This window comes from Salvelinus fontinalis, chromosome 31 (genome assembly GCF_029448725.1).
Source record: "Salvelinus fontinalis isolate EN_2023a chromosome 31, ASM2944872v1, whole genome shotgun sequence".
NCBI classification, from domain to species: domain Eukaryota; kingdom Metazoa; phylum Chordata; class Actinopteri; order Salmoniformes; family Salmonidae; genus Salvelinus; species Salvelinus fontinalis.
This window is the reverse complement of record NC_074695.1, coordinates 3,641,232-3,664,773: the sequence shown is the minus strand read 5'-3', so window position 1 is coordinate 3,664,773 and position 23,542 is coordinate 3,641,232. Positions and strand designations below refer to the sequence as shown.

Here is a 23,542-nt window from a genome sequence, read left to right as displayed (position 1 = left end):
TAAATGACATCTCCGATGTCAAGGATAGGTAGGATAGTCAGTTTTACGAGGGTTTTGGATTGGAGATGCTTAATGTGAGTCTGGAGGGAGAGTTTACAGTCTAACCAGACACCTAGGTATTTGTAGTTGTCCATATATTCTAAGTCAGAACCGTCCAGAGTAGTGATGCTGGACGGGCGGGCGGGTGTGGGCAGCAATCGGTTGAAGAGCATGCATTTAGTTTTACTAGCATTTAAAAGCAGTTGGAGGCCACGGAAGGAGTGTTGTAGCTTGTTTGGAGGTTAGTTAACACAGTCTCCAAGGAAGGGCCAGATTTATAAAGGATGGTGTCGTCTGCGTAGAGGTGGATCAAAGAATCACCAGCAGCAAGAGCGACATCATTGATGTATACAGAGAAAAGAGTCGGCCTGAGAATTTAACCCTGTGGCACCCCCATAGAGACTGCCAGAGGTCCGGACAACAGGCCCTCCGATTTGACAACCTTAACTCTATCTGAGAAGTTGTTGGTGAACCAGGCGAGGCAGTCATTTGAGAAACCAAGGCTGTTGAGTCTGCCGGTAAGAATACGGTGATTGACAGAGTCGAAAGCTTTGGCCAGGTCGATGAAGACGGCTGCACAGTACTGTCTTTTATCGATGGCGGTTATGACATCATTTAGGACCTTGAGCATGGCTGAGGTGCACCCGTGACCAGCTCGGAAACCAGATTGCATAATGGAGAAGGTACGGTGGGAATCGAAATGGTCGGTGATCTGTTTGTTAACTTGGCTTTCGAAGACTTTAGAAAGGCAGGGCAGGATAGATATAGGTCTGTAGCAGTTTGGGTCTAGAGTGTCTCCCCCTTTGAAGAGGGGGATGACCGCGGCAGCTGTCCAATCTTTAGGGATCTCAGAGGATACGAAAGAGAGGTTGAACAGGCTAGTAATAGGGGTTGCAACATTTTCGACAGATAATTTTAGAAAGAGAGGGTCCAGATTTTGCAGCTGTTTCAGAACATCAGCTATCTGGATTTGGGTGAAGGAGAATGTTTTAATTTTTTAATTTTAATTTTTTTTAAGTGTTTCTATGGAAAAAATGAACAGTGGAAAAATGATTGGAACCATTTCCTTGTTTGACTGCTAGGTTTCATGGGTATTATGACTCATACAGTGGTACCTCATACCAGTTGAATTTGATATAATAAACCTAAGCAACTTTGTCTGTTTTATGTTTTAAATAAATCTGAATATATGTATATTGACTTAGTGTCAATTTTTTCTATAATTTGGATGAAGCTCTGGTAGATGGCCTACAATTATATTTGAGAAGTTTTCTACATTCTGCCAATGAACTTCAACACCCACAATGCACTTCACCAAAACCGGATTTCCGGTGAGGTATGAGGAGGGAAAATCTAAACATTCTGTCAAACGCCCCTTCAGAAACTCCTTAGCTAGGCTACTTCTTTCTGTCGGCTACAGGTGTATTTGAAGCGAAAATCGACATAGTATTTTGTCCAGGTAAGCCCAAATGTGTCCAGCATCATGGCTAACGTAAGTAACGTTAGTTGACACAAAGCTTCTAGCTAGCTACTGTAACGTTAAATAGCTAGTTAAGGTTGGTCTGTAGTTAGCTAAGTAACGAGTTAGTTAACTAGTTAAACATGTCTTTCACCGTGTGTCTCAGAGCGTTATATAGCTAGCTAAGGTTGGTCTGTAGTTAGCTAAGTAACGAGTTAGTTAACGTTAACTAGTTAAACATGTCTTTCACCGTGTGTCTCAGAGCGAGAGAATGCAGAGGACCTCACGTCTGAAGCGCGAGTTGCAGATGCTTAGCATGGAGCCTTCACCGGGGATCACTTGCTGGCAGACCGAGGGGAAGATGGACGAGCTCCGGGCCCGTGAGTAGCAATCGATCAACTTATCGATCAGTCAACCGTACGGTTATGTAGCCTCTCGGTGGGTGCTAGTATATGTGTTAAAGGTACTCTTTTCATGCATCCGCCATTGATAGCCAATTGGTATTGATCAATAATATATACCGTATATTATAAACATAAATGATAGTAGTGATCAATGATGTAGTTTTATATAGATATAAACGTCTACAGGTGTTGTTACTGTCTCTTGTCCTGTGTAGAAATAGTGGGTGGAGCTGAGACTCCGTTTGAAGGAGGAGTCTTCTTACTGGAGATTATAGTTCCAGACAGGTATGATGTGACTCTGACATAACACACACCTCTGAGTAGATACAGGTCTAGTACACGTTTTAGGTACAATGATCGGGATGATTCTCTCCTAACCCTCCAGGTATCCCTTTGAGCCCCCTAAGATGAGGTTCCTGACACCCATCTACCACCCCAACATAGACAACAATGGTCGCATCTGTCACGACGCCCTCAAACTACCACCCAGGGTAACACACACACACACACACACACACACACACACACACACACACACACACACACACACACACACACACACACACACACACACTCAAACCAACACCCAGGGTAACACACACACACACACTCAAACTACCACCCAGGGTAACACACACACACACACACACACACACACACACACACACACACACACACACACACACACACTCAAACCAACACCCAGGGTAACACACACACACGCCCTCAAACTACCACCCAGGGTAACACACACACACACACACACACACACACACACACACACACACACACACACACACACACACACACACACACACACACACACTCAAACCAACACCCAGGGTAACACACACACACACACTCAAACCAACACCCAGGGTAACACACATACACACACACACACACACACACACACACACACACACACACTCAAACCAACACCCAGGGTAACACACACACACACTCCCACCCAAGATACAACATGGACAGCCTCCGCACCCTGTGTAGCACCTCTTCCCTTTGTGTGTGTGTGTGTGTGTGTGTGTGTGTGTGTGTGTGTGTGTGTGTGTGTGTGTAGGGTGCGTGGAAACCTTCCCTGAACATCTCCACAGTGCTCACCTCCATACAGCTGCTGATGGCTGAGCCCAACCTGGACGACCCACTCATGGCTGACATAGTGAGTAACGCTCCTTCTCTGTCCCTACAACGACTCAGACAGACTGACCCCATAGCTGATATAACAGACTGACCCCATAGCTGATATAACAGACAGACTGACCCCATAGCTGATATAACAGACAGACTGACCCCATAGCTGATATAACAGACAGACTGACCCCATAGCTGATATAACAGACAGACTGACCCCATAGCTGATATAACAGACAGACTGACCCCATAGCTGATATAACAGACTGACCCCATAGCTGATATAACAGACAGACTGACCCCATAGCTGATATAACAGACAGACTGACCCCATAGCTGATATAACAGACAGACTGACCCCATAGCTGATATAACAGACTGACCCCATAGCCGATATAACAGACTGACCCCATAGCCGATATAACAGACTGACCCCATAGCCGATATAACAGACTGACCCCATAGCTGATATAACAGACTGACCCCATAGCTGATATAACAGACTGACCCCATAGCTGATATAACAGACTGACCCCATAGCCGATATAACAGACTGACCCCATAGCCGATATAACAGACTGACCCCATAGCCGATATAACAGACTGACCCCATAGCCGATATAACAGACTGACCCCATAGCCGATATAACAGACTGACCCCATAGCCGATATAACAGACTGACCCCATAGCCGATATAACAGACTGACCCCATAGCCGATATAACAGACTGACCCCATAGCCGATATAACAGACTGACCCCATAGCCGATATAACAGACTGACCCCATAGCTGATATAACAGACTGACCCCATAGCTGATATAACAGACTGACCCCATAGCTGATATAACAGACTGACCCCATAGCTGATATAACAGACTGACCCCATAGCTGATATAACAGACTGACCCCATAGCTGATATAACAGACTGACCCCATAGCTGATATAACAGACTGACCCCATAGCTGATATAACAGACTGACCCCATAGCTGATATAACAGACTGACCCCATAGCTGATATAACAGACTGACCCCATAGCTGATATAACAGACTGACCCCATAGCTGATATAACAGACAGACTGACCCCATAGCTGATATAACAGACAGACTGACCCCATAGCTGATATAACAGACAGACTGACCCCATAGCTGATATAACAGACAGACTGACCCCATAGCTGATATAACAGACAGACTGACCCCATAGCTGATATAACAGACAGACTGACCCCATAGCTGATATAACAGACAGACTGACCCCATAGCTGATATAACAGACAGACTGACCCCATAGCTGATATAACAGACAGACTGACCCCATAGCTGATATAACAGACAGACTGACCCCATAGCTGATATAACAGACAGACTGACCCCATAGCTGATATAACAGACAGACTGACCCCATAGCTGATATAACAGACAGACTGACCCCATAGCTGATATAACAGACTGACTGACCCCATAGCTGATATAGCAGACAGACTGACCCCATAGCTGATATAACAGACAGACTGACCCCATAGCTGATATAACAGACAGACTGACCCCATAGCTGATATAACAGACAGACTGACCCCATAGCTGATATAACAGACAGACTGACCCCATAGCTGATATAACAGACAGACTGACCCCATAGCTGATATAACAGACAGACTGACCCCATAGCTGATATAACAGACAGACTGACCCCATAGCTGATATAACAGACAGACTGACCCCATAGCTGATATAACAGACAGACTGACCCCATAGCTGATATAACAGACAGACTGACCCCATAGCTGATATAACAGACAGACTGACCCCATAGCTGATATAACAGACAGACTGACCCCATAGCTGATATAACAGACAGACTGACCCCATAGCTGATATAACAGACTGACCCCATAGCTGATATAACAGACTGACCCCATAGCTGATATAACAGACTGACCCCATAGCTGATATAACAGACTGACCCCATAGACGATATAACAGACTGACCCCATAGACGATATAACAGACTGACCCCATAGCCGATATAACAGACTGACCCCATAGCCGATATAACAGACTGACCCCATAGCCGATATAACAGACTGACCCCATAGCCGATATAACAGACTGACCCCATAGCCGATATAACAGACTGACCCCATAGCCGATATAACAGACTGACCCCATAGCCGATATAACAGACTGACCCCATAGCCGATATAACAGACTGACCCCATAGCCGATATAACAGACTGACCCCATAGCCGATATAACAGACTGACCCCATAGCTGATATAACAGACTGACCCCATAGCTGATATAACAGACTGACCCCATAGCTGATATAACAGACTGACCCCATAGCTGATATAACAGACTGACCCCATAGCTGATATAACAGACAGACTGACCCCATAGCTGATATAACAGACAGACTGACCCCATAGCTGATATAACAGACAGACTGACCCCATAGCTGATATAACAGACAGACTGACCCCATAGCTGATATAACAGACAGACTGACCCCATAGCTGATATAACAGACAGACTGACCCCATAGCTGATATAACAGACAGACTGACCCCATAGCTGATATAACAGACAGACTGACCCCATAGCTGATATAACAGACAGACTGACCCCATAGCTGATATAACAGACTGACTGACCCCATAGCTGATATAGCAGACAGACTGACCCCATAGCTGATATAACAGACAGACTGACCCCATAGCTGATATAACAGACAGACTGACCCCATAGCTGATATAACAGACAGACTGACCCCATAGCTGATATAACAGACAGACTGACCCCATAGCTGATATAACAGACAGACTGACCCCATAGCTGATATAACAGACAGACTGACCCCATAGCTGATATAACAGACAGACTGACCCCATAGCTGATATAACAGACAGACTGACCCCATAGCTGATATAACAGACAGACTGACCCCATAGCTGATATAACAGACAGACTGACCCCATAGCTGATATAGCAGACTGACTGACCCCATAGCTGATATAGCAGACTGACCCCATAGCTGATATAGCAGACTGACCCCATAGCTGATATAGCAGACAGACCCCATAGCTGATATAGCAGACAGACTGACCCCATAGCTGATATAGCAGACAGACTGACCCCATAGCTGATATAACAGACTGACCCCATAGCTGATATAGCAGACTGACTGACCCCATAGCTGATATAGCAGACTGACTGACCCCATAGCTGATATAACAGACAGACTGACCCCATAGCTGATATAGCAGACAGACCCCATAGCTGATATAGCAGACAGACCCCATAGCTGATATAGCAGACAGACTGACCCCATAGCTGATATAGCAGACAGACTGACCCCATAGCTGATATAGCAGACTGACCCCATAGCTGATATAACAGACAGACTGACCCCACAGCTGATATAACAGACAGACTGACCCCACAGCTGATATAACAGACAGACTGACCCCATAGCTGATATAACAGACTGACCCCACAGCTGATATAGCAGACTGACCCCATAGCTGATATAACAGACTGACCCCATAGCTGATATAACAGACTGACCCCATAGCTGATATAACAGACTGACCCCATAGCTGATATAACAGACAGACTGACCCCATAGCTGATATAGCAGACTGACCCCATAGCTGATATAGCAGACAGACTGACCCCATAGCTGATATAGCAGACAGACTGACCCCATAGCTGATATAACAGACAGACTGACCCCATAGCTGATATAACAGACAGACTGACCCCATAGCTGATATAACAGACAGACTGACCCCATAGCTGATATAGCAGACAGACTGACCCCATAGCTGATATAGCAGACAGACTGACCCCATAGCTGATATAACAGACTGACCCCATAGCTGATATAACAGACTGACCCCATAGCTGATATAGCAGACAGACTGACCCCATAGCTGATATAGCAGACAGACTGACCCCATAGCTGATATAGCAGACAGACTGACCCCATAGCTGATATAGCAGACAGACTGACCCCATAGCTGATATAACAGACAGACTGACCCCATAGCTGATATAACAGACTGACCCCATAGCTGATATAACAGACTGACCCCATAGCTGATATAACAGACTGACCCCATAGCTGATATAACAGACAGACTGACCCCATAGCTGATATAACAGACTGACCCCATAGCTGATATAGCAGACAGACTGACCCCATAGCTGATATAGCAGACAGACTGACCCCATAGCTGATATAACAGACAGACTGACCCCATAGCTGATATAGCAGACAGACTGACCCCATAGCTGATATAGCAGACAGACTGACCCCATAGCTGATATAACAGACAGACTGACCCCATAGCTGATATAGCAGACAGACTGACCCCATAGCTGATATAGCAGACAGACTGACCCCATAGCTGATATACTCTATATATGCAAAAGTATGTGGACACCCCTTCAAATTAGTGGATTTGGATATTATAGTCAAGGGGTATAAAATCAAGCACACAGCCATGCAATCTCCATAAACAAAACATTGGCAGTAGAATCTCCTCACTGAAGAGCTCAGTGACTTTCAACGTGGCACCGTCATAGGATGCCACCTTTCCAACAAGTCAGTTCATCACATGTCTGCCCTGCTAGAACTGCCCCGGTCAACTGTAAGTGCTGCTGTGAAGTGGAAACGTCTAGGAGCAACAACGGCTCAGCCGCAAAGTGGTAGACCACACAAGCTCACAGAACGGGACTAGCCCACCTCACACACAGAGTTGATGTTGGACCTGTAGCCCACCTCACACACAGAGTTGATGTTGGACCTGTAGCCCACCTCACACAGAGAGTTGATGTTGGACCTGTAGCCCACCTCACACAGAGAGTTGATGTTGGACCTGTAGCCCACCTCACACAGAGAGTTGTTGGACCTGTAGCCCACCTCACACACAGAGTTGATGTTGGACCTGTAGCCCACCTCACACACAGAGTTGATGTTGGACCTGTAGCCCACCTCACACAGAGAGTTGATGTTGGACCTGTAGCCCACCTCACACAGAGAGTTGATGTTGGACCTGTAGCCCACCTCACACAGAGTTGATGTTGGACCTGTAGCCCACCTCACACAGAGAGTTGATGTTGGACCTGTAGCCCACCTCACACAGAGTTGATGTTGGACCTGTAGCCCACCTCACACAGAGTTGATGTTGGACCTGTAGCCCACCTCACACAGAGTTGATGTTGGACCTGTAGCCCACCTCACACAGAGTTGATGTTGGGCCTGTAGCCCACCTCACACAGAGAGTTGATGTTGGACCTGTAGCCCACCTCACACAGAGAGTTGATGTTGGACCTGTAGCCCACCTCACACACAGAGTTGATGTTGGTCCTGTAGCCCACCTCACACACAGAGTTGATGTTGGACCTGTAGCCCACCTCACACACAGAGTTGATGTTGGACCTGTAGCCCACCTCACACACAGAGTTGATGTTGGTCCTGTAGCCCACCTCACACAGAGTTGATGTTGGACCTGTAGCCCACCTTACACAGAGTTGATGTTGGACCTGTAGCCCACCTCACACAGAGTTGATGTTGGACCTGTAGCCCACCTCACACAGAGTTGATGTTGGACCTGTAGCCCACCTCACACAGAGTTGATGTTGGACCTGTAGCCCACCTCACACAGAGAGTTGATGTTGGACCTGTAGCCCACCTTACACAGAGTTGATGTTGGACCTGTAGCCCACCTCACACACACAGAGTTGATGTTGGACCTGTAGCCCACCTCACACAGAGTTGATGTTGGACCTGTAGCCCACCTCACACAGAGAGTTGATATTGGACCTGTAGCCCACCTCACACAGAGAGTTGATGTAGGTCCTGTAGCCCACCTCACACACACAGAGTTGATGTTGGACCTGTAGCCCACCTCACAGAGTTGATGTTGGACCTGTAGCCCACCTCACAGAGTTGATGTTGGACCTGTAGCCCACCTCACACAGAGTTGATGTTGGACCTGTAGCCCACCTCACACAGAGTTGATGTTGGACCTGTAGCCCACCTCACAGAGAGTTGATGTTGGACCTGTAGCCCACCTCACACAGAGTTGATGTTGGTCCTGTAGCCCACCTCACAGAGAGTTGATGTTGGACCTGTAGCCCACCTCACACAGAGTTGATGTTGGTCCTGTAGCCCACCTCACAGAGAGTTGATGTTGGACCTGTAGCCCACCTCACAGAGAGTTGATGTTGGACCTGTATCCCACCTCACAGAGAGTTGATGTTGGACCTGTAGCCCACCTCACACAGAGAGTTGATGTTGGACCTGTAGCCCACCTCACACAGAGAGTTGATGTTGGACCTGTAGCCCACCTCACACAGAGAGTTGATGTTGGACCTGTAGCCCACCTCACACACAGAGTTGATGTTGGACCTGTAGCCCACCTCACACACAGAGTTGATGTTGGACCTGTAGCCCACCTCACACACAGAGTTGATGTTGGTCCTGTAGCCCACCTCACACAGAGAGTTGATGTTGGACCTGTAGCCCACCTCACACACAGAGAGTTGATGTTGGACCTGTAGCCCACCTCACAGAGAGTTGATGTTGGACCTGTAGCCCACCTCACACACAGAGAGTTGATGTTGGTCCTGTAGCCCACCTCACACAGAGTTGATGTTGGACCTGTAGCCCACCTCACACACAAAGAGTTGATGTTGGTCCTGTAGCCCACCTCACAGAGAGAGTTGATGTTGGTCCTGTAGCCCACCTCACACACAGAGAGTTGATGTTGGACCTGTAGCCCACCTCACACACAGAGAGTTGATGTTGGACCTGTAGCCCACCTCACACAGAGAGAGTTGATGTTGGACCTGTAGCCCACCTCACAGAGAGAGTTGATGTTGGACCTGTAGCCCACCTCACAGAGAGAGTTGATGTTGGACCTGTAGCCCACCTCACAGAGAGAGTTGATGTTGGTCCTGTAGCCCACCTCACACACAGAGAGTTGATGTTGGACCTGTAGCCCACCTCACACAGAGAGTTGATGTTGGACCTGTAGCCCACCTCACACAGAGTTGATGTTGGTCCTGTAGCCCACCTCACACAGAGTTGATGTTGGCCCTGTAGCCCACCTCACACAGAGAGAGTTGATGTTGGCCCTGTAGCCCACCTCACACAGAGAGAGTTGATGTTGGACCTGTAGCCCACCTCACACAGAGAGAGTTGATGTTGGACCTGTAGCCCACCTCACAGAGAGTTGATGTTGGTCCTGTAGCCCACCTCACAGAGAGTTGATGTTGGACCTGTAGCCCACCTCACAGAGAGTTGATGTTGGTCCTGTAGCCCACCTCACAGAGAGTTGATGTTGGACCTGTTGCCCACCTCACAGAGAGTTGATGTTGGACCTGTAGCCCACCTCACAGAGAGTTGATGTTGGACCTGTAGCCCACCTCACACAGAGAGTTGATGTTGGACCTGTAGCCCACCTCACACACAGAGTTGATGTTGGTCCTGTAGCCCACCTCACACACTGAGTTGATGTTGGTCCTGTAGCCCACCTCACACACTGAGTTGATGTTGGACCTGTAGCCCACCTCACACACAGAGTTGATGTTGGACCTGTAGCCCACCTCACACACAGAGTTGATGTTGGACCTGTAGCCCACCTCACACAGTTGATGTTGGACCTGTAGCCCACCTCACACAGAGAGTTGATGTTGGACCTGTAGCCCACCTTACACAGAGTTGATGTTGGACCTGTAGCCCACCTCACACACACAGAGTTGATGTTGGACCTGTAGCCCACCTCACACAGAGTTGATGTTGGACCTGTAGCCCACCTCACACAGAGAGTTGATATTGGACCTGTAGCCCACCTCACACACACAGAGTTGATGTTGGACCTGTAGCCCACCTCACAGAGTTGATGTTGGACCTGTAGCCCACCTCACAGAGTTGATGTTGGACCTGTAGCCCACCTCACACAGAGAGAGTTGATGTTGGACCTGTAGCCCACCTCACACAGAGTTGATGTTGGACCTGTAGCCCACCTCACAGAGAGTTGATGTTGGACCTGTAGCCCACCTCACACAGAGTTGATGTTGGTCCTGTAGCCCACCTCACAGAGAGTTGATGTTGGACCTGTAGCCCACCTCACACAGAGTTGATGTTGGTCCTGTAGCCCACCTCACAGAGAGTTGATGTTGGACCTGTAGCCCACCTCACAGAGAGTTGATGTTGGACCTGTATCCCACCTCACAGAGAGTTGATGTTGGACCTGTAGCCCACCTCACACAGAGAGTTGATGTTGGACCTGTAGCCCACCTCACACAGAGAGTTGATGTTGGACCTGTAGCCCACCTCACACAGAGAGTTGATGTTGGACCTGTAGCCCACCTCACACACAGAGTTGATGTTGGACCTGTAGCCCACCTCACACACAGAGTTGATGTTGGACCTGTAGCCCACCTCACACACAGAGTTGATGTTGGTCCTGTAGCCCACCTCACACAGAGAGTTGATGTTGGACCTGTAGCCCACCTCACACACAGAGAGTTGATGTTGGACCTGTAGCCCACCTCACAGAGAGTTGATGTTGGACCTGTAGCCCACCTCACACAGAGTTGATGTTGGTCCTGTAGCCCACCTCACAGAGAGTTGATGTTGGTCCTGTAGCCCACCTCACACAGAGAGTGTTGGTCCTGTAGCCCACCTCACACAGAGAGTGTTGGTCCTGTAGCCCACCTCACAGAGAGTTGATGTTGGTCCTGTAGCCCACCTCACAGAGAGTTGATGTTGGTCCTGTAGCCCACCTCACACACAAAGAGTTGATGTTGGTCCTGTAGCCCACCTCACAGAGAGAGTTGATGTTGGTCCTGTAGCCCACCTCACACACAGAGAGTTGATGTTGGACCTGTAGCCCACCTCACACACAGAGAGTTGATGTTGGACCTGTAGCCCACCTCACACAGAGAGAGTTGATGTTGGACCTGTAGCCCACCTCACAGAGAGAGTTGATGTTGGACCTGTAGCCCACCTCACAGAGAGAGTTGATGTTGGACCTGTAGCCCACCTCACAGAGAGAGTTGATGTTGGTCCTGTAGCCCACCTCACACACAGAGAGTTGATGTTGGACCTGTAGCCCACCTCACACAGAGAGTTGATGTTGGACCTGTAGCCCACCTCACACAGAGTTGATGTTGGTCCTGTAGCCCACCTCACACAGAGTTGATGTTGGCCCTGTAGCCCACCTCACACAGAGAGAGTTGATGTTGGCCCTGTAGCCCACCTCACACAGAGAGAGTTGATGTTGGACCTGTAGCCCACCTCACACAGAGAGAGTTGATGTTGGACCTGTAGCCCACCTCACAGAGAGTTGATGTTGGTCCTGTAGCCCACCTCACAGAGAGTTGATGTTGGACCTGTAGCCCACCTCACAGAGTTGATGTTGGTCCTGTAGCCCACCTCACAGAGAGTTGATGTTGGACCTGTTGCCCACCTCACAGAGAGTTGATGTTGGACCTGTAGCCCACCTCACAGAGAGTTGATGTTGGACCTGTAGCCCACCTCACACAGAGAGTTGATGTTGGACCTGTAGCCCACCTCACACACAGAGTTGATGTTGGTCCTGTAGCCCACCTCACACACTGAGTTGATGTTGGTCCTGTAGCCCACCTCACACACTGAGTTGATGTTGGACCTGTAGCCCACCTCACACACAGAGTTGATGTTGGACCTGTAGCCCACCTCACACACAGAGTTGATGTTGGTCCTGTAGCCCACCTCACACAGAGTTGATGTTGGACCTGTAGCCCACCTCACACAGAGTTGATGTTGGACCTGTAGCCCACCTCACACAGAGTTGATGTTGGACCTGTAGCCCACCTCACACAGAGTTGATGTTGGACCTGTAGCCCACCTCACACAGAGAGTTGATGTTGGACCTGTAGCCCACCTTACACAGAGTTGATGTTGGACCTGTAGCCCACCTCACACACACAGAGTTGATGTTGGACCTGTAGCCCACCTCACACAGAGTTGATGTAGGTCCTGTAGCCCACCTCACACACACAGAGTTGATGTTGGACCTGTAGCCCACCTCACACACACAGAGTTGATGTTGGACCTGTAGCCCACCTCACAGAGTTGATGTTGGACCTGTAGCCCACCTCACAGAGTTGATGTTGGACCTGTAGCCCACCTCACACAGAGTTGATGTTGGACCTGTAGCCCACCTCACACAGAGAGAGTTGATGTTGGACCTGTAGCCCACCTCACACAGAGTTGATGTTGGACCTGTAGCCCACCTCACAGAGAGTTGATGTTGGACCTGTAGCCCACCTCACACAGAGTTGATGTTGGACCTGTAGCCCACCTCACACAGAGTTGATGTTGGTCCTGTAGCCCACCTCACAGAGAGTTGATGTTGGACCTGTAGCCCACCTCACACAGAGAGTTGATGTTGGACCTGTAGCCCACCTCACACAGAGTTGATGTTGGTCCTCTAGCCCACCTCACACAGAGAGAGTTGATGTTGGACCTGTAGCCCACCTCACACAGAGTTGATGTTGGACCTGTAGCCCACCTCACAGAGAGTTGATGTTGGACCTGTAGCCCACCTCACACAGAGTTGATGTTGGTCCTGTAGCCCACCTCACACAGAGTTGATGTTGGACCTGTAGCCCACCTCACACAGAGTTGATGTTGGTCCTGTAGCCCACCTCACAGAGAGTTGATGTTGGACCTGTAGCCCACCTCACAGAGAGTTGATGTTGGACCTGTAGCCCACCTCACACAGAGAGTTGATGTTGGACCTGTAGCCCACCTCACACAGAGAGTTGATGTTGGACCTGTAGCCCACCTCACACAGAGAGTTGATGTTGGACCTGTAGCCCACCTCACACAGAGAGTTGATGTTGGACCTGTAGCCCACCTCACACACAGAGTTGATGTTGGACCTGTAGCCCACCTCACACAGAGTTGATGTTGGTCCTGTAGCCCACCTCACACAGAGAGTGTTGGTCCTGTAGCCCACCTCACAGAGAGTTGATGTTGGTCCTGTAGCCCACCTCACAGAGAGTTGATGTTGGTCCTGTAGCCCACCTCACACAGAGTTGATGTATGACCTGTAGCCCACCTCACACACAAAGAGTTGATGTTGGTCCTGTAGCCCACCTCACAGAGAGTTGATGTTGGACCTGTAGCCCACCTCACAGAGAGTTGATGTTGGTCCTGTAGCCCACCTCACAGAGAGTTGATGTTGGACCTGTAGCCCACCTCACACAGAGTTGATGTTGGACCTGTAGCCCACCTCACACACAAAGAGTTGATGTTGGTCCTGTAGCCCACCTCACAGAGAGTTGATGTTGGACCTGTAGCCCACCTCACAGAGAGTTGATGTTGGTCCTGTAGCCCACCTCGCACACAGAGAGTTGATGTTGGACCTGTAGCCCACCTCGCACACAGAGAGTTGATGTTGGACCTGTAGCCCACCTCACACAGAGAGAGTTGATGTTGGACCTGTAGCCGACCTCACAGAGAGAGTTGATGTTGGACCTGTAGCCCACCTCACAGAGAGAGTTGATGTTGGACCTGTAGCCCACCTCACAGAGAGAGTTGATGTTGGTCCTGTAGCCCACCTCACACACCGAGAGTTGATGTTGGACCTGTAGCCCACCTCACACAGAGAGTTGATGTTGGACCTGTAGCCCACCTCACACAGAGTTGATGTTGGTCCTGTAGCCCACCTCACACAGAGTTGATGTTGGCCCTGTAGCCCACCTCACACAGAGAGAGTTGATGTTGGCCCTGTAGCCCACCTCACACAGAGAGAGTTGATGTTGGACCTGTAGCCCACCTCACACAGAGAGAGTTGATGTTGACCTGTAGCCCACCTCACAGAGAGTTTATGTTGGTCCTGTAGCCCACCTCACAGAGAGTTGATGTTGGACCTGTAGCCCACCTCACAGAGAGTTGATGTTGGTCCTGTAGCCCACCTCACAGAGAGTTGATGTTGGACCTGTTGCCCACCTCACAGAGAGTTGATGTTGGACCTGTAGCCCACCTCACAGAGAGTTGATGTTGGACCTGTAGCCCACCTCACAGAGAGTTGATGTTGGACCTGTAGCCCACCTCACAGAGAGTTGATGTTGGACCTGTAGCCCACCTCACAGAGAGTTGATGTTGGACCTGTAGCCCACCTCACACAGAGAGTTGATGTTGGACCTGTAGCCCACCTCACACAGAGAGAGTTGATGTTGGTCCTGTAGCCCACCTCACACACAGAGAGTTGATGTTGGTCCTGTAGCCCACCTCACACACAGAGAGTTGATGTTGGTCCTGTAGCCCACCTCACACACAGAGAGTTGATGTTGGACCTGTAGCCCACCTCACACACAGAGTTGATGTTGGACCTGTAGCCCACCTCACACACACAGAGTTGATGTTGGTCCTGTAGCCCACCTCACAGAGAGTTGATGTTGGACCTGTAGCCCACCTCACACAGAGAGAGTTGATGTTGGACCTGTAGCCCACCTCACAGAGAGTTGATGTTGGACCTGTAGCCCACCTCACACAGAGTTGATGTTGGACCTGTAGCCCACCTCACACAGAGTTGATGTTGGTCCTGTAGCCCACCTCACACAGAGAGAGTTGATGTTGGACCTGTAGCCCACCTCACACAGAGAGAGTTGATGTTGGTCCTGTAGCCCACCTCACACAGAGTTGATGTTGGTCCTGTAGCCCACCACACACAGAGTTGATGTTGGACCTGTAGCCCACCTCACACACACAGAGTTGATGTTGGACCTGTAACCCACCTCACACAGAGAGAGTTGATGTTGGACCTGTAGCCCACCTCACAGAGAGTTGATGTTGGACCTGTAGCCCACCTCACAGAGAGAGTTGATGTTGGTCCTGTAGCCCACCTCACAGAGAGAGTTGATGTTGGTCCTGTAGCCCACCTCACACAGAGTTGATGTTGGTCCTGTAGCCCACCTCACACAGAGTTGATGTTGGACCTGTAGCCCACCTCACACAGAGTTGATGTTGGACCTGTAGCCCACCTCACACAGAGTTGATGTTGGACCTGTAGCCCACCACACACAGAGAGTTGATGTTGGACCTGTAGCCCACCACACACACAGAGTTGATGTTGGTCCTGTAGCCCACCTCACACAGAGTTGATGTTGGACCTGTAGCCCACCTCACACACACAGAGTTGTTGGACCTGTAGCCCACCTCACACACAGAGAGTTGATGTTGGACCTGTAGCCCACCTCACACACAGAGAGTTGATGTTGGACCTGTAGCCCACCTCACAGAGAGTTGATGTTGGACCTGTAGCCCACCTCACACACAGAGTTGATGTTGGTCCTGTAGCCCACCTCACACACACAGAGTTGATGTTGGACCTGTAGCCCACCTCACACACACAGAGTTGATGTTGGACCTGTAGCCCACCTCACACAGAGTTGATGTTGGACCTGTAGCCCACCTCACACAGAGTTGATGTTGGACCTGTAGCCCACCTCACACAGAGAGTTGATGTTGGACCTGTAGCCCACCTCACACAGAGAGTTGATGTTGGACCTGTAGCCCACCTCACACAGAGTTGATGTTGGACCTGTAGCCCACCTCACACAGAGTTTATGTTGGACCTGTAGCCCACCTCACACACAGAGTTGATGTTGGACCTGTAGCCCACCTCACACACAGAGTTGATGTTGGTCCTGTAGCCCACCTCACACAGAGTTGATGTTGGACCTGTAGCCCACCTCACACAGAGAGAGTTGATGTTGGTCCTGTAGCCCACCTCACACACACAGAGTTGTTGTTGGTCCTGTAGCCCACCTCACACAGAGTTGATGTTGGTCCTGTAGCCCACCTCACACAGAATTGATGTTGGACCTGTAGCCCACCTCACACAGAGTTGATGTTGGACCTGTAGCCCACCTCACACAGAGTTGATGTTGGACCTGTAGCCCACCTCACACAGAGTTGATGTTGGTCCTGTAGCCCACCTCACACAGAGTTGATGTTGGACCTGTAGCCCACCTCACACACAGAGAGTTGATGTTGGACCTGTAGCCCACCTCACACAGAGTTGATGTTGGACCTGTAGCCCACCTCACAGAGAGTTGATGTTGGACCTGTAACCCACCTCACACAGAGAGAGTTGATGTTGGACCTGTAGCCCACCTCACAGAGAGTTGATGTTGGACCTGTAGCCCACCTCACACACAGATAGTTGATGTTGGTCCTGTAGCCCACCTCACAGAGAGAGTTGATGTTGGTCCTGTAGCCCACCTCACACACAGAGAGTTGATGTTGGACCTGTAGCCCACCTCACACAGAGAGTTGATGTTGGACCTGTAGCCCACCTCACACAGAGTTGATGTTGGACCTGTAGCCCACCTCACACACACAGAGTTGATGTTGGACCTGTAGCCCACCTCACACACACAGAGTTGATGTTGGACCTGTAGCCCACCTCACACACACAGAGTTGATGTTGGTCCTGTAGCCCACCTCACACACACAGAGTTGATGTTGGTCCTGTAGCCCACCTCACAGAGAGTTGATGTTGGACCTGTAGCCCACCTCACAGAGAGAGTTGATGTTCTACCTGTAGCCCACCTCACAGAGAGTTGATGTTGGACCTGTAGCCCACCTCACAGAGAGAGTTGATGTTGGACCTGTAGCCCACCTCACACAGAGTTGATGTTGGTCCTGTAGCCCACCTCACACAGAGTTGATGTTGGTCCTGTAGCCCACCTCACAGAGAGTTGATGTTGGTCCTGTAGCCCACCTCACAGAGAGTTGATGTTGGTCCTGTAGCCCACCTCACACACAGAGAGTTGATGTTGGACCTGTAGCCCACCTCACACAGAGAGTTGATGTTGGTCCTGTAGCCCACCTCACACAGAGAGTTGATGTTGGACCTGTAGCCCACCTCACACAGAGGGTTGATGTTGGTCCTGTAGCCCACCTCACACAGAGAGTTGATGTTGGACCTGTAGCCCACCTCACACACAGAGAGTTGATGTTGGACCTGTAGCCCACCTCACACAGAGAGTTGATGTTGGACCTGTAGCCCACCTCACAGAGAGTTGATGTTGGTCCTGTAGCCCACCTCACAGAGAGAGTTGATGTTGGTCCTGTAGCCCACCTCACACACAGAGAGTTGATGTTGGACCTGTAGCCCACCTCACACAGAGAGTTGATGTTGGACCTGTAGCCCACCTCACACAGAGTTGATGTTGGACCTGTAGCCCACCTCACACACACAGAGTTGATGTTGGACCTGTAGCCCACCTCACACACACAGAGTTGATGTTGGTTCTGTAGCCCACCTCACACACACAGAGTTGATGTTGGTTCTGTAGCCCACCTCACAGAGAGTTGATGTTGGACCTGTAGCCCACCTCACAGAGAGTTGATGTTGGTCCTGTAGCCCACCTCACAGAGAGAGTTGATGTTGGACCTGTAGCCCACCTCACACAGAGAGTTGATGTTGGACCTGTAGCCCACCTCACACACAGAGTTGATGTTGGTCCTGTAGCCCACCTCACACAGAGAGAGTTGATGTTGGACCTGTAGCCCACCTCACACAGAGAGAGTTGATGTTGGACCTGTAGCCCACCTCACACACAGAGTTGATGTTGGACCTGTAGCCCACCTCACACAGAGAGAGTTGATGTTGGACCTGTAGCCCACCTCACACACAGAGTTGATGTTGGTCCTGTAGCCCACCTCACACACAGAGTTGATGTTGGACCTGTAGCCCACCTCACACACAGAGTTGATGTTGGACCTGTAGCCCACCTCACACAGAGTTGATGTTGGACCTGTAGCCCACCTCACACAGAGAGTTGATGTTGGACCTGTAGCCCACCTCACACACAGAGAGTTGATGTTGGACCTGTAGCCCACCTCACACACACAGAGTTGTTGGACCTGTAGCCCACCTCACACACACAGAGTTGATGTTGGACCTGTAGCCCACCTCACACACACACAGAGTTGATGTTGGTCCTGTAGCCCACCTCACAGAGAGTTGATGTTGGACCTGTAGCCCACCTCACAGAGAGTTGATGTTGGTCCTGTAGCCCACCTCACAGAGAGAGTTGATGTTGGACCTGTAGCCCACCTCACAGAGAGAGTTGATGTTGGACCTGTAGCCCACCTCACAGAGAGAGTTGATGTTGGACCTGTAGCCCACCTCACACACGGAGTTGATGTTGGTCCTGTAGCCCACCTCACACAGAGTTGATGTTGGACCTGTAGCCCACCTCACACACACAGAGTTGATGTTGGTCCTGTAGCCCACCTCACAGAGAGTTGATGTTGGTCCTGTAACCCACCTCACAGAGAGTTGATGTTGGACCTGTAGCCCACCTCACACAGAGTTGATGTTGGACCTGTAGCCCACCTCACACAGAGTTGATGTTGGACCTGTAGCCCACCTCACACAGAGTTGATGTTGGTCCTGTAGCCCACCTCACAGAGAGTTGATGTTGGACCTGTAGCCCACCTCACACACAGAGTTGATGTTGGTCCTGTAGCCCACCTCACAGAGAGAGTTGATGTTGGTCCTGTAGCCCGCCTCACACAGAGTTGATGTTGGACCTGTAGCCCACCAAACACAGAGAGTTGATGTTGGTCCTGTAGCCCACCTCACACAGAGAGTTGATGTTGGACCTGTAGCCCACCTCACACAGAGAGAGTTGTTGGACCTGTAGCCCACCTCACAGAGAGAGTTGATGTTGGTCCTGTAGCCCGCCTCACACACAGAGTTGATGTTGGACCTGTAGCCCACCTCACACAGAGAGTTGATGTTGGACCTGTAGCCCACCTCACACAGAGAGAGTTGATGTTGGACCTGTAGCCCACCTCACACACAGAGTTGATGTTGGTCCTGTAGCCCATCTCACACACAGAGTTGATGTTGGACCTGTAGCCCACCTCACACACAGAGAGTTGATGTTGGACCTGTAGCCCACCTCACACACAGAGAGTTGATGTTGGACCTGTAGCCCACCTCACACACAGAGAGTTGATGTTGGACCTGTAGCCCACCTCACACAGAGTTGATGTTGGACCTGTAGCCCACCTCACACAGTGTTGATGTTGGTCCTGTAGCCCACCTCACACACAGAGTTGATGTTGGACCTGTAGCCCACCTCACACACAGAGTTGATGTTGGACCTGTAGCCCACCTCACACACAGAGTTGATGTTGGACCTGTAGCCCACCTCACACAGAGAGTTGATGTTGGACCTGTAGCCCACCTCACACAGTGTTGATGTTGGTCCTGTAGCCCACCTCACACAGAGTTGATGTTGGACCTGTAGCCCACCTCACAGAGAGTTGATGTTGGACCTGTAGCCCACCTTACAGAGAGTTGATGTTGGACCTGTAGCCCACCTCACAGAGAGTTGATGTTGGACCTGTAGCCCACCTTACAGAGAGTTGATGTTGGACCTGTAGCCCACCTCACAGAGAGTTGATGTTGGACCTGTAGCCCACCTCACAGAGAGTTGATGTTGGTCCTGTAGCCCACCTCACAGAGAGTTGATGTTGGACCTGTAGCCCACCTCACAGAGAGTTGATGTTGGACCTGTAGCCCACCTCACAGAGAGTTGATGTTGGTCCTGTAGCCCACCTCACACAGAGTTGATGTTGGACCTGTAGCCCACCTCACACAGAGTTGATGTTGGACCTGTAGCCCACCTTACACAGAGTTGATGTTGGACCTGTAGCCCACCTTACACAGAGTTGATGTTGGACCTGTAGCCCACCTTACACAGAGTTGATGTTGGACCTGTAGCCCACCTCACACACAGTTTTCCAAGTGTTTGTCCCATGTTTCATGACACGTTTTCCAGACGCACAAAAAGCTTTGTTCTCTCAAATGTTGTGCGTTTGTTTCCATCCCTGTTAGTGAAAATATCCACCTGACAGGTGTGGCATATCAAGAAGCTAATTAAACAGTATGATCATTACACAGGTGCACTTTGTGCTGTTGCACAATAAAAGGCCACTTTTTTAAAATGTGCAGTTTTGTCACACAACAGATGTCTGACGTTTTGAGGTAGAATTTAATGTTAACTTCTCTACCGCCGCGTCTTTGGCAGGACGTCCAACCGGCCTCACAACCTCAGACCACGTGTATTCACGTCAGCCCTCCACATCTTCTTCACTTGCGGCATCTTCAGAGGTGGTGTTGAGGAGTATTTCTGTCTGGAATAATGTCCTTTGTGGGGAAAAATTCATTCTGATTGGCTGGGCCTTGCTCCCCAGCGGCTGGGCCTTGCTCCCCAGCGGCTGGGCCTTGCTCCCCAGCGGCTGGGCCTTGCTCCCCAGCGGCTGGGCCTTGCTCCCCAGCGGCTGGGCCTTGCTCCCCAGCGGCTGGGCCTTGCTCCCCAGCGGCTGGGCCTTGCTCCCCAGCGGATGGGCCTTGCTCCCCAGCGGCTGGGCCTTGCTCCCCAGCGGCTGGGCCTTGCTCCCCAGAGGCTGGGCTTATGCCCTCCCGGCCCTTCCATTGCAGCACCTTTGCCCAGTCAAGTGAAATCCATAGATTAGGGCCTAATGAATTTATTCAAACTGACTGATTTTCTTATTTGACCTGTAACTCAGTAAAATCTTTGAGTTTGTTGCATGTTCTGTTTTTTTATATTTTTGTTCAGTATAATTCATAATTATTTATACTTTTTGGTGGGTGCTTACATTGGCCCTTTTTCACACATGTACAAGTGTGTGTTAATACATGTGTGAATTGGAAATGTTTTTTCCCCCCGTATCCCATCTCCCCCCTCGATGAGTGGGTATGTTATCCGTCTCACCCACTGAGTTGTCTGTTTCTCTGCCAGTCCTCCGAGTTGAAATACAGCAAGCAGGTTTATCTGGAGAAGGCCAAGAGGTGGACAGAGCAACACGCTGTACAGAGCAACAAGGTAATGTTAACAGGTGGTTCGATACGTGGACCGGAGACACACTCACTATATGTAGTGGTGTCTTCTGTCCACAAGGTGGTGCTGTAACTCTCTGTTAATGTAGTGGTGTCTTCTGTCCACAAGGTGGTGCTGTAACTCCATGTTAATGTAGTGGTGTCTTCTGTCCACAAGGTGGTGCTGTAACTCCATGTTAATGTAGTGGTGTCTTCTGTCCACAAGGTGGTGCTGTAACTCCATGTTAATGTAGTGGTGTCTTCTGTCCACAAGGTGGTGCTGTAACTCCATGTTAATGTAGTGGTGTCTTCTCTCCACAAGGTGGTGCTGTAACTCCATGTTAATGTAGTGTTATGTAGTGGTGTCTTCTGTCCACAAGGTGGTGCTGTAACTCTCTGTTAATGTAGTGGTGTCTTCTGTCCACAAGGTGGTGCTGTAACTCCATGTTAATGTAGTGGTGTCTTCTGTCCACAAGGTGGTGCTGTAACTCCATGTTAATGTAGTGGTGTCTTCTGTCCACAAGGTGGTGCTGTAACTCCATGTTAATGTAGTGGTGTCTTCTCTCCACAAGGTGGTGCTGTAACTCCATGTTAATGTAGTGTTATGTAGTGGTGTCTTCTGTCCACAAGGTGGTGCTGTAACTCTCTGTTAATGTAGTGGTGTCTTCTGTCCACAAGGTGGTGCTGTAACTCCATGTTAATGTAGTGGTGTCTTCTGTCCACAAGGTGGTGCTGTAACTCTCTGTTAATGTAGTGGTGTCTTCTGTCCACAAGGTGGTGCTGTAACTCCATGTTAATGTAGTGGTGTCTTCTCTCCACAAGGTGGTGCTGTAACTCCCTGTCAGTGTAGGAATGTTATGGTGCTTCTATTTAGTGGACATGGGTTCATTATAGAAAAGGCCATTTTATTAAGGTTACTGTAGCTACAGAGCTTAATATGCTGTTCAATGATCAAATATCTCCTGAATTAGAAGAGCATATAGGACGTTTTAAGATGCTTGCCTTCAGCAGGTAATTAATAGTGTGTGTGTGTGTGTGTGTGTGTGTGTGTGTGTGTGTGTGTGTGTGTGTGTGTGTGTGTGTGTGTGGTGTGGTGGAGACCGTGGACAGTGTAGAAGCTCAGCTCCAGCCGTCGACCCTCAAGAGAGAAGCTCAGGACAAGACAGAGGATCAACCCAAGAGAACATGTCTGTAACACGTCTCACATCTCTGTCTCTTTGTGTTGGTAACAGTAATTACGTCACTTTGACTTTTTAAGTGTTTGAGATTTTCCCTTTATATAGTTATGTACAGACTAAGGCTGGGATTCATTCATAGCAATGTTTAGGCAGTATCTTTATTTACAGTATTCATCCCGTGTTCATCCCGTGTAACTCTGAAAGTGAAAGTATACCTGTGGAGAGGGGTCGACGTGGTCGTAGGGTTTTATAAAGTACCAATATGGGAGTTCATTTGACCGTTGGAGAAAAAGAGCTGCTTGTTGAAATAATGTCATGCTGCTTACTTTCATTAGTTTCTTCTTTTCTTATTAAAATATGTTTTGAAGCTGA

The 23,542-nt window shown here is 49.6% G+C and overlaps 1 protein-coding gene across 2 annotated transcripts; it reads left to right on the top strand.

Annotated features, from left to right (window-relative positions):
- Positions 1-1,361: 1,361 nt before the first annotated feature.
- ube2t (ubiquitin-conjugating enzyme E2T (putative)) lies at positions 1,362-23,542 on the top strand. Of its 2 annotated transcripts, none has more exons than XM_055891126.1 (7): positions 1,362-1,498; positions 1,761-1,878; positions 2,118-2,187; positions 2,288-2,393; positions 2,981-3,079; positions 21,916-21,999; positions 23,092-23,542. In XM_055891126.1, exons 2-7 carry the CDS (start codon positions 1,770-1,772, stop codon positions 23,185-23,187), a joined length of 564 nt encoding a protein of 187 aa, XP_055747101.1. In that variant the 5' UTR covers positions 1,362-1,498; positions 1,761-1,769; the 3' UTR covers positions 23,188-23,542. The 2 variants fall into 2 exon arrangements, with proteins under 2 accessions (XP_055747101.1, XP_055747100.1); XM_055891125.1 differs by having other exon boundaries at positions 21,916-22,000; positions 23,078-23,542.